Source organism: Euprymna scolopes, chromosome 34 (genome assembly GCF_053919585.1).
Source record: "Euprymna scolopes isolate OS-2025 chromosome 34, ASM5391958v1, whole genome shotgun sequence".
NCBI lineage: Eukaryota > Metazoa > Mollusca > Cephalopoda > Sepiida > Sepiolidae > Euprymna > Euprymna scolopes.
The window spans coordinates 3,439,808-3,452,736 of NC_136515.1; the positions used below are offsets into that span (position 1 = coordinate 3,439,808).

The 12,929-nt window shown below is 33.6% G+C and overlaps 1 protein-coding gene across 1 annotated transcript in view; it reads left to right on the forward strand.

The window, feature by feature from the left end:
• Window positions 1-12,929, forward strand: part of LOC145259087 (transmembrane protein 184C-like) — a 56,467-nt gene that overhangs the window by 3,057 nt on the left and 40,481 nt on the right. Inside the window, exon 2 of the mRNA XM_080116729.1 lies at window positions 11,632-11,668. Within this exon, the coding sequence (XP_079972855.1) occupies window positions 11,632-11,668 (37 nt within the window). The remainder of the gene's footprint in view (window positions 1-11,631; window positions 11,669-12,929) is intronic.

The window sequence follows — 12,929 nt, forward strand, 5'->3', positions numbered from 1 at the left end:
AAACAAAAAAATTTTTTATTTTTTTTTACATTTTTATAAATGAAGAAATCAAATATATTAATACAAGAAGTGTTGAAACTTGTAGTTTTTTTGTTTTTTTCTTTTTTTTTTTCAATGGGGTGTTTCTGTATGATTTCGTATTTCGTTTAATGCTTGATGCCTTCCGTTCCGTACTTGCATTCGATTAACTGTAGCCATCTTTGTTTTGAGAGCGCAATTCTTAAAGATTGCCTAAAAAATTCCACCTCGCTTCGTAGTAAAATATGATTTTCTGATTAAAAACAAAAACAATTACTTGATCTGTTTACGTGGTTTTTGGAATATGAAATCTTTGTTTCGTGACGAGTGCGTACATCATAAAGATTTTTCTGTATTTTCAAAATGAAGTTGAATAAATCGGAACCAAAGAAAAAAGGGTAGATCTACTTATAAAACTGGTAAACATTAATCGAAAGTTTCATCTCCAGGTCATTATCTTTAATCTCAAAATATCAGCTGAGGAAGAATGTAAACAAAGACGGGCGGAAGTTGATTTTAACCAAAACAATAACTGTGAAAAATAAAATGAATCGATTAAATATAAAACCCACGTAGTTTTTTGCTGATAAAAATAAACAGATTTTTCGTTATTAGATGTTTTAGTTAAATTAAAGTCGACAGATTTCTTGGTCAATTTTTACGACGTGTCCCAGCGTATTATAAGCACCACCCCCCATGTTAAGAACGGCTTTCGGAATAAACACCCAATTTTTTTAAGCAAAAAACAATATTACGTATTCGTCATGTCGAAAATAGTAATATATCCAAAAATTACGAAAAATTGAGTAGAACAACCGGCGAACCGAACCGCTATTGTGTTTTTAGTAAAAATAAAAAGCCTATCGGCTAAAACAAAACGTCAGCCATTAGTGTTGAAAATGGGTACGGCCCTTCTATTCGCAATCTCTCCAGGTGTTCACATTTATGAAAAATGGCATCCCCCCCCCAAAAAAAAAAAAAAAATTCCGTAAAAATTACTTTTAACTATAAATAATTTTCTACTCGATGAATTTTCGTAATTTTTGGATATATTACTATTTTCGACATGACAATTAAATAAGCATTGTTGTTTTTGCGTATTTAAACAAATCTATTTGTCGACTCAATCTTCACAAGCACTAAATCTGTTTTCCACAAAACAATGTAAAAAACGAAGCGCATGTTCCCGTGACGTCAGACTTGTGTTACCTATACGAACTATGGAAAAGCAGAAGCGACTTAATGATTTTTTTAAAAACCTTTGTTTATCTTCTTCAAACTGCAATTAATAATTAATCTTTGTTATATTTTTGTTAGGTTTTAAGATTTCACGGTTTAATGATTAATAATATTATAAACATTTGTGTATATTAAATATGAAATACGGTTTTACTGACTGTTCTTTTTGGTTACCTACGGGCTTCCATATTTTGTTCGGTAAAAAGAGACTAACACAATATGAGGGGGGGGGGCTACAAAATGCTTAATATTTGTACAATAATATTTTCAAATCTGTTTTAATCTGGCGATAGAATAGCTGATAAGAGCCATGTTTATGTAAAAATTTAATATTTAAAAAAAAGTTATACACAATTAATTAAAAATCTATGTTGTAACAGAACAAGAACATTTTAAAATAATGGAATTTTAATCGTTTTAATCTTTTAAAAATGAATTAATGTTTACAAAGTTTCTTTTTCTTGGCAATTCAACTGATTATAGTATATATTAATTCGAAAAAACGCTATTTAAAAAAAAAAAAAATTAAGTTTATATCAATTTTTTAATTGCAACTTTAAGGTAAATTTTTGTTCAATACGTGTATTTAAATTTTTAAAAAATAAATATTTTTTACTTATTTGAACTCTTATGTTTCATAATAAATATAAATTTCGATAGATTTAAATATTTTTTCAAATTTCGAAAAAATAAATAGGGGGGGGGGGCACACACTAAAAAAATATTTCCCCTCATATTTTACGGAAACTGCATTTTATATGTAATTTAATTCTAAAATGGATAAATGTCGAAAATTTCACGAAAATCTAACCATTAATTGATTTTTGCTAGAGTTATTAAACACGGGTATGTTTTCACGTTCAGAATGTCTACTACATGGGAACCTTATTTTAAAGCGCCAATTATGTCAACACGATTTTCATCTCGCAATTTCAGTATTTGAATACGATGAGAAACATTTTTAAAAATTATTACTGGTTTATTTTGCCCTTCTTTCAAATGGTACAAAAGTTATACTGATAATATTAATCTCTATATAAATAAAATGAACTCATTTTTTCCCGTCTGATTTTGACCTTAATAGGATTAAAAATCAAGATATTTCATGCAAATATAATATGCACAAACTGCAGAACAATATCTGAGGTGTGTTATAGGCTTATTATTTCTCAAATTCCTCGATAATCTTTGATGTCTATACTTTTTCTGCTGAGAAGTCACGGCCAAAATCGGTTAAGATCAATGGAAGTGGTAAAATATTTTCTCTCTAATAAATTCCTCCTCCCCCTGTCACCACTTAACACCGTTTGGGGATCGTTCACAAGGAACAGTTGAGAAGAGAACACCGGTTTGGCTTCGTAGTTCTTTCATGTGAAGTTATTTAAAATCACTAAACTAAGCTGCAGTGCTCTGTGGCGTAGTGGTTAGCGTGCTGGACAATTCACATTATATTTTCACGTTCGCGCCGACCTACCGTAGTCGTTTTTTTTGTTTTTGTTTTTTTTCCTAAACAACTGGAATGGACTTTTCTTGGTGGCCGAACTGTTAACGTTGCAGATGTTTTTTTTTTTTTTTTTTTTTTTTTTTTTCACACTTTATTTTCCTACTTTTACTCATGACTCCGGGTTTGATCCTTCCTACTTACCTACCATAACATTTTTTAAAACTCCCCCCCCCGTCCCGGAAACAAACACTCGGGCAACGCCGGGTACCCCCGCTAGTTTATAATAAAGTTACATCGTACAAAATGGTACAAAATTATACTGATAATATTAATTTATAATAAAGTTACATCGTGTTACATGTTGGGGGGGGTGTAATTCTGTGGTGACTTTTGGCAGTCCCTCAGTTAAATAAAAAAAAAAAAAATGGACCCGAAATCGATCCGTTAAAATAAAAATGCGTATTTATTACAATTAGTTTAAACGTAAATAAAAGAAAACCATTTAAATAAACAATATAAAAAACAATAAAAACATTTACAAGATAAAATTACATTAGAAATAAATAAGACATTGTGAATAAATGTTTATTTTAAAACATCTGTAAAATTTAAGCTAGATTGATTTTTATTTTGTTTATTGTTTTATTTATTTCATTGATTTTGGGGTCAATGTCAAGTTTCTTTCCAACTCCCCCAAAAACTTTAAAATGGCGACTTGGAGAGGTTTTCGGTGGTGCTGAAAACGAATATCACATTTAAATTTGGGGCATATGAGTATATTTCATGATATGAAGAAATTATTTTTTCAAAAAGTGGGGGGGGGGGGATCAAATAATTTTAACGTAAAATGAGCACCCACTTTCTAACCACCTAGTAATTTATTCATATCATAAAACAAATTTGACTGTGATATTCGTTTTCAGCACCCTCCGAAAACCGGGGCTGTTTTTTACTAAGAGATTCGTTCATTTTTTTTCATAATTTAGGACGTTAATTATGCTGTCAGTAAGTTTACACGAGCGGTTTACAAAAATATACTTTTGTTTTTCGTTCTTTTTTTCTTTTCTTTTTTTTTTATTTGTTGGTATTCAATTATAGAACTTGTATAGTTTTTAACAGGTGCTTCTGTACTTTAATTAACCATTTTTCGGTAAGTAACCTGCCGACATTAACCGAGCAGAAGAATCGTTTAATATTTCACAAAAACTCTGTTTACATTAGGCGACGGCGAAGGGGCGGGTGGCCGCCACAACACCACCCGCCCCTCCACCACCTCTAATGTAAACAGAATTTTTTTGAAATATTAAACTGCAGAAGCACCTGTTAAAAACTACATAAGTTCTATAATGAAAAAAAGAACGAAAAACAAAAGGATATTTTTGTAACCTTACTGACAGCATAATTAGCGTCCTAAATTATGAGATGACAAAATGAACGCATCTCTTAGTAAAACAAACAGCGCCGATTTTCGGGTGTGTTCAAAACGAATATCAGTTAAATTTGAAATTACTAGGTGGCCAGAAAGTGGGTGCTCATTATAGGTTAAATTTATATAAGAAAGTGATCCCCCACTTTTGGAGAAAAAAAAAAGTAATTTCTTCATATCATGAAAACTACTTATCTGCCCCAAATTTAAATGTGATATTCGTTTTCAGCATACCCATATAAGTCGTCATTTTAAAGTTTTTTGAGGAATTAGAAAGAAACTTGACATTGACCAATTCTTGTTTAGAATTAAACGATAAAAAAATAAATTGCAAAAAAAAGTCTTTATGAAACAAAGAAGTTATATTCCAAAAATCACGTAAATTGATCGGCCCTTTTGCAGTTTAGATAAACCTTAATATGAGGAAAATACGGGGACATATTTGGAGGTACACCGACCGTCTGTAAGAATGTAATTTGATTGCCTATTGAAATTGACGTAATCATTGTAACAGAATTTGGTAGTTGTACAGTTTAATGAAAATATCAAACAAAAAGATTATATTGTACGTATCCGTTATGAAATGAAGTTCTCCAGGGGAAAAAATTCACTTAATTTGATCAAGTAGTTTTTTTTTTTTGTTTTTGTTTTTCGGTTTTTTTTTTTTTACAGGGAAAAAACAATTTGTTATGATACTGATGAAAAGGTAGCCATGTTTCGATTTTTATGGCACTACAAACATCCCGATATTTTACAACTGTTGATGGAGCAGCCGCTCTAAGCGCTACCAAAGAGTTAGGGCTCCTGTACTATCAGTCGGAAACAGCAGCCAGAAACTGTCAATCCGGTACTCTCAATCCATTAGGCAAACCCAGCCCAGTCCAACTGCACCGACATATATGGCACTGAAGCACCCCACTGTGTCCAGTTTAGGGGGATTAAAAAAGAAAAGCTATTATTTAACACGGGGAGGGAGTGTCTGTGCTTTAAACTGAGTTATCTCCCCGTGGTGTGTTAAAAAAATTCAAAGATGGCTATCTTCAACGCGCTGTCATAAAAACGTTTTTCTGCTGTAAAAAAAAAAAAAAATTACTTGATCAAATTAAGTGAAATTTTTTTTTTTTCGGAGCTCTTCAGTCCAAAACAGATACATAAAATATAACCTTTTTTCGATATTTTAATTTTTTAATGTATTGATTAAACTGTACAAGTACCCAGAATTTAAAAAAAATTAAATTTTTGTTAAAGAATTTAATTATTAATTATTTTATAATCATTATGCAGCGGGCAGCACAACTCATAGTTTTGCTATATCTCGCTCCCTATCTCAAATGGTTACATTTCCAACCCGTTTCCCTGACCAGTAAGAACAATAAGCATCATTTCTAGATCTATTTCTGACTACAGTTCCCAAGGATTGTACAACAAATGCTGACAGCCCACTCGGGAACACTGACTATGCAGTGATAATGGTAGAAATTGCCCTAAATTCTAGACCCAAAACTGAAGAGCCAGTGTTCAAAACAACAAGATATTATAAAAAGGCTGACTGGGAAGCCATCAGAGATCTTATCAGAGATGCCCCATGAGGAAATATTTTTTCTCTTCCTGCTGAACAGTGCGCAAATGAGACCACTGAATGGTTCAAAACAGCAATGGAAGCACATGTTCCCATGCGAAAATTTTATAGTAAGCCCCACTCTCCCCAATGGTTTACTTCGACTTGTGCAACTGCCATTGCTCAAAGGCAGCATGCATACCGCAGATTTAACCGACATAAGTCCAGTTCAAACAGACAGAAGTATATAGAAGCTAGAAGTAATGTTAAGAAAGAAATAGCGACAGCTAAGAGAAAATTTACTGAAACCACTAAAAAACGCATCGAAGCACAAAAATTAGGAAATCGTGACTTCTGGAAAATCTACAACAGTGTAGTAAATAATGGGCAATCAACAATTCCCCCGCTAACCAACAGTCACGAGGTTGTTTGCTCAGCAACCAACAAGGCTAATATGCTTGCCAGCCGGTTTGCCTCGAACTCAACACTGGACCCTACCAACCACCCCCCTGCCTGACTTTCCTTTGCAGACAGACGCCATGCTAGACGATTTAAAAATCACCCCTGCTCAGGTACACGCTATCATAAAAAACTTTGACACTTCAAAAGCATGTGGACCTGATCTCATCCCAGCTGTGCTATTAAAAAAGTGCTCAGCCAAAGTAGCTCCAGTTCTCTCCAAACTCTACAACAAATGCCTTAATGAATCTTGCTTTCCGGGCTGTTGGAAAACTGCTTCTGTGGTACCAATATTCAAGAATTCTGGCGAAAGAACTGACCCATTAAATTATCGCCCCATTAGCCTCCTCCCACTTTTCGCCAAAATATTTGAGACCATAATTAACCATGCTCTAGTCCGGCACTTTACAGACGCTAAACATCTGACTGACAAACAATATGGATTTAGACATGCCCGTTCCACAGCTGACATCCTCACTGTAATCTCTGAACGTATATACCATTCACTGGACTAAGCGGGGGAGGGCAGAGCAGTAGCTCTAGATATATCTAAGGCTTTTGACAGGGTATGGCATGAGGGTCTCCTCAGGAAAATTAGATCATACGATATCACTGGTAGAATACTTAACATAATTAAATCCTTCTTAGATAAGAGAAAAATCCAGGAATGGGGACAAAAATGGATGGTCACATTCAACGCTGCCAAGACTAAACTGGTTTCCTTCAATAATTACAAGAAACCTTCTCTGCCACCAATAGCAATGGCCAATGACTCCCTGTCTGAGAGTACATCTTTCAAACTCCTTGGCCTAACGTTCACATGAAACATGAGTTGGAACAATTATATTGAAAACATTGCCAGGGCCGCTGTGAAAAAGGTAGGCTCTCTCTACCGTGCTAGAAAACTACTGACACCTGAAAGTATCCTGTACCTCTATAAGGCCACCATTCGCCCATGTATGGAGTATTGTTGTCACATTTGGGCTGGTGCATCTACTACTAGTCTCTCGCTCCTAGACAAGGTTAAAAAAAGTCGCCAATCTGATAGGCCCTGAACTGGCATCTAAGCTTCAGCCTCTGTCCCATTGACGAAACGTTGCATCCCTCTGCCTGTTCTACAAGTATTTTAATGGTGAATGCTCTGACGAAGTGCGGACACTTGTGCCCCCACGACGTAGACACCCTCGACAAACCCGACAGGCTGCTAAATCCCACCCCCACACTGTAGAGATCCCTAGATGTAAAAGATCTTTCTACTCCAGTAGTTTCTTTCCCAGAACCGCTAGACTCTGGAATTCCATTCCAGGTTCCTGCTTCCCTTACTGTACTGACATGCAGAAGTTCAAGTGCAATGTGAACCGACATCTTGCTGCCCAAATCCCAACATAGTGCCGTAGTAGTTTCTGCCCCTGATATTGTTGGCAAAGCGCCTTGTTTAGGGTGAAAATGAAATTAAAAAAAAAAAAAAAATTATTTAAAAATGATAATTATGTTGAGTCTACATTTGTTGGAAGTTATATGGCGGAGAAGGAAATCGTGTCGGGTATTTCCTTGTATAATAATGTATTCGAGAACAATATAAATTATGATTTTGTTTTTGTTTGTTTCTGTATTTAATAAAAATCATTTCATAAAAAAATATTGTTTTCAAATGTTGTTTCAATTTAATTTTATTACGTTAATTTTAAAATTATTTTACAATAATTACGTCATTTTCAATAGCCAATTAAATTACTTTCTTACAGACGGTGTACCCCTAAATATATCCCCGTATTTTCCTCGTATTTAGGTTTATCTAAACTGCAAGACGGCCAATTGATCAAGTATTTTTTTATTATTTTTTTTTTTTTAAGAAAATCACAATTTCCGACTAAGCGAGCCGGGAACCACCATGTTGTTAAAGAATGTGTTAAAATTTAAGGCTGAACAACTTGATAAATTTTTCATTTACTTTTAAAAAAAATTTTTTATTTTTATTTTTTATATTTTAATTTATTATTCTTTCAATCTTTTTTTTTTTTTTTTTTTTTTTTTTGAGAGGGGCTTGTTGCAAACTGGACTTGAGGTTAACGTTCCAATGATATATTAACACAAATATGGAAATGACAGAAAAAAAAAGTCTGAAAACTGGCAAGTTACAGTTTCTCCCAGGTCCACTTTAGCCCAATCTTTCACGAGAAACACCTGTCTGGCTGAAACTACTGTCAATAATTTTCCCCACTCTTTATCTGTGCCTAAATCCAAACGTAGATTCCATGAGCAAAGCTTCTTTCTAAGAACTGCACGCCAGTGGAACTCTCTGCCGCTTGCCTGTTTCCCACCTGACTACAACTTGGACGTCTTCAAGTCCAACATAAACAAACTCCTGACAAACCGCCCCCTTAAGTAAGACACTCTATCAAAACCCGCAATACTAATGATTACTACAATACTATCTTATTGATTACTGTACACACAATAACCCTTATCCCTGAGTGGCCTTCGGGCCTTGATAAGTGGTGACCCCCATGTAAAAAAAAAAAAAAAAAAAAAAAAAGTGAATCTAGCATTACCGGATCAGGCCAGTCTTAAGATACTGGCTTCCTGACCAAAAATGTACCAAACTTTAATGTTATTGTTTTTTTGGGGGGTTTTTTCCCTTTACAAAACTCAATCATGTTATACAAAGCCAAAAACAACAATTATCTTCTACAAAGCAACCAAACCAAACCAAATACCATAAATAAATATTTGGAAATATAAAGAACTTGAAGCATAAAAACTTTTTTTTTTCAAAATTATTGGATTCAGCATTAAATAACACAAAAAGGGGTTGATATGCTGTAAAACAAAATAACCAAACCAAACACTATGAATAAATATTTGAAGATATACAGAACTTGAAACTTGCTTGAAATTAATTGGAATCAGCATTAAATAGCATGAAATGAGTTGATACGGTATAAAGCAAACTGGCCAAACACGCATCCAAGAATTGTAATGTCGCAGGAACAAGCAAACAAAAAAATAAATAAATCTTTTTTTTTCCAAGCAAAAGGTATTTATTACAACTACCTTCCAAACGATGCTTCTGGTTTTTTTTTGGTTTTTTTTTTTGTGAACTGTTCATTTTGTCTGCCATGAGATTAACAAAACCTTCCCATCTCAACACCAGCTTAAAAATTTCTAGACACCATTACAAGGCCACGCGTCCATCTCACCCAATAAAACACTTTTCTTCTCTGACCTCACGCTGGCATTAGCCAGCCATTTCTCACCTTCGATTATTCTTGTGCGGATTTTTCTTTTTCCACCCGACCACATTGAATAATTTTTCTTGTCACACAAGCTTGTACGCACTTCCTAATTTGCATATGTGCTTTTTCGAGTGCTGCTGCTAATATCTTTGCAAGCCAGCTATCCCACAGCCCCTGCTGATAATTTCTCATGCGCGTTACACAACAGACGTTTCATATAAGCAAGTAATCACGGATGTCAAATCACATCATAGTGTTCAAAAAGGTTCAACCGAAACTAGCTCCCGTACTTACAAAACTTTTTAAACATTGCCTTAAGGAGAAATGCTTCCCAACATCTTGTATTTAAAAATTCCGGAGATCGGTCATCGCCCTCTCAGTACAAACCAATCAGTCTTCTGTACATGAGTAAGTTGCTGAAATCTGTGATAAACAGAAGTGGCTAACCACCTCGACAAAAATAACCTGTTCAGTAACATGCAATATGGTTTCCGTTCCGCAAGATCTCCAGCTGATGTACTGTTATATCACACAGGATTAGTGAATCTCTTGACAAGGTGTTCGTTTCTGAACATATCAAAGGCTTTTGATAGAGTATGGTCTACTGCCTGCCTGTGGAACACTGTTCCGCTGGTCTGCTTCCTGGTTGAATACAATATGGTAGCTTTCAATTCCAATATAAACATTTTTGTTGAGCTATCCCTATAAATAATCAAATTTTACACAATTTACATTAACTCTTGTCCTCGGATGGCCTTCGGGTCTTGATAAATAAGGGCCATAAGGCTGTAGATTCACCATACAAGATGAGAACGGTAGTCGAAATAATATTTATTCTTATTTATCTTTTGTATATGTTACGTGCAAGAAAATGTCTAGGGGTAGACATACAACATATATTGAAAGAAAAAAACTAAAAGAATGATTTAAGGAGAAAAATAAAACCATTTATTGAATAGATAAACAGTAAAAATAAATATTTAAAAAGAAAATAAATCTGGTTTTAGGTTAATCTAGCTTTTACGTAAATAAGAGTTTGAGAAATAATAATATTCTAGCAGGACCTGTGGAAATTGCACAGCAGACTCCCTCATATGTAATATATTGATGTTCGTATTCTGTAGATGTTCAGTGTAAATGGAGATGCTCTGATATTATTGTAGCTTTTTTGTTGAAACTGCTAAAGTATTTATCTAAGCTAGCACGAACGCCCAGTCGTAAAGTACGCTTAAATATGATATTTTAATTCTTGCAGATTTCGTATGTATTATTATAGAGTTAATGTTCTATTAATTTTTTTTATGTTATAAAGTTGCTATTTCAAAAGTAAAAAAAATATATCCATATGACTTGAGTGCATTAGTTTGAATCGAAACCGAAATAAAAACTTATGAAAAAAAAAAAATATATATATATATATATATATATATAACTTGAATTTCTTCAGCTATAATTGAAACAGAAACCAAAACTTATGAAGAATACTTGGTAAAATTATTGATGACAAGAAATAGAGAAACGACCTGGATTTAAGCATGACATGCAAAAGGACACACATGCTATCGTATTAATATATAGATTATTTTGATCAGAATATAAGATCAGGAAATCAATATTTACCAAGAGTCCAGTTCTTTGTGAGAGTGTTTGCAATTGGAATTCCTTACGACCGGATTTTATACCAGGAAAAATAGGCCAGAGTCATAAATAGTTGAAAGGTCGCCTCAAAGTAGTCTTCCTTCTCAGAGTTTATTTAATAACTAAAGTTATGCTGCTATTAGCATCTATTTATAATCATTGTGGATAGAACTTTCTAGAATTTCTAAATTGGAACACTATGACTTGGAACTTTCTGGAGCCTTTGGAAAAAGAATAATTTTTCTGTTCTATTTTTAGAACTCTCCAGGAATGTTTAAAAAGAGTCTTTTTATTTTCTAATGTAATGTATTTTAATAGTATAATTTTTATATTATTATATCTTATATACTATATTTAATATTATTATATATTATAATATTAATTTTATATTATTTATATTTTTATATTTATTTTATATTTATTTTATATTATTTATATTTTTATTATATTTATATTATATTTTATATTATTATTATTATTTATGTTAGAAATTGTAATTTCTTCCCTTTTAAAAAGGAAAAATGCCCTCTCATGACATATGCTTGCATACATAGGTATATTAAAATAATCCTAATGTTAACCCTAACCTTGACAAATTTTGTTCTACTTTCAGAATCCTGTGGATGGTTCCGATTTATGCTCTTAACGCAGTAAGTTGTCTTTCATTTAAAATTTTTTTTTTGTTTTTTTTACTCTTTTTCAGCTTAACCAAGACATACTGCCACTTGGAATATAAGGTGCTACTATTTGGGATTATGTCTAACAGAGTACTGTTGGTTAGTTAAGAACGAGATGTCTTTTCACATTACATTTAACTTCAGCATGTCAGTACAGTCAGGCAAACAAGAATTTACTGACTTTTCCTTTTGTGGCCTGGAACACTGCCATCAATGGTAACACACCTTTTCCTTTTCTCTTCCATGGTAAAAGAATACATTCTGCTATCCACCTTTCCACCTCTTTCTCAAACTCTGAGGTTTTCTCATTTTCCAGTGAATTCTAGTAATATGTTGCTATTTTGTAACACTGAAGGATCCTCTTTCCATTTTATCATCCATTTCTCTCCATCGAAATTTGCCTCAAAGTTTTTTACAAACATTTGACTGATCCCAATTGTGACGTCAATCCAGTCAATGATGCGATTCCTTAAATAACCTTTATCCCCAAGTGGCTTCTGGGCCTTGATAAGTGGTGATCCCTCATGTAAAAAAAAAAAAAAAAGTACACCAAAGAGTCTTCCGGTTAATTAGTTGTTAAGAAATAGGTAAAACAAAATAAATTATATCGATCTAGTTATCTAACTTTGTAACTATTGATCTATCGATCGATCTGTTCATCTTGATCTATCTAACTGGAGAGGTAGACAAGAGATGGATATGATGATGTTTTCATAAAACCTGTCAAAATATGAAAAAGCTAGATCATAGACAAGTTTACCGGAAGGGCTGTTCAGCTGATCGGATTTATGTGTATGTTACTACGTGATCAGGTTAGCTGGATATGACAGAGGAGTTGGAACTTGAAATTGAAGCAGAGCGATTGGGCTTCACGGTTGTCTCTCCTCCTTTCTTGGGAGGGAGTGACGGGTCTCTCGATGTAGACTGTTAAGACCACAAGCAAAGAAACTCGCTTTCCATTTTCATCGGTGCGATATCCTGGAAAGTGAAATAAAAACTAATATGAAAACCAATCCTTCCACTTTTACTCGATTCCTACTTTCTGGGCTTTTTTACATTTTATGTCCTTTCTATCAACTACTTCCATATTGCCACTCCTACTGCATTCACTCACAAGTTTAAACTTGATTAAAGTAATGGTACACCCAGTATCGACAAGTACAATCATTACCATACGGTTCACCACCACTTCTATTATCGTAAGAGGCCAGTATTGCGTCTTTATTTTGTTGCC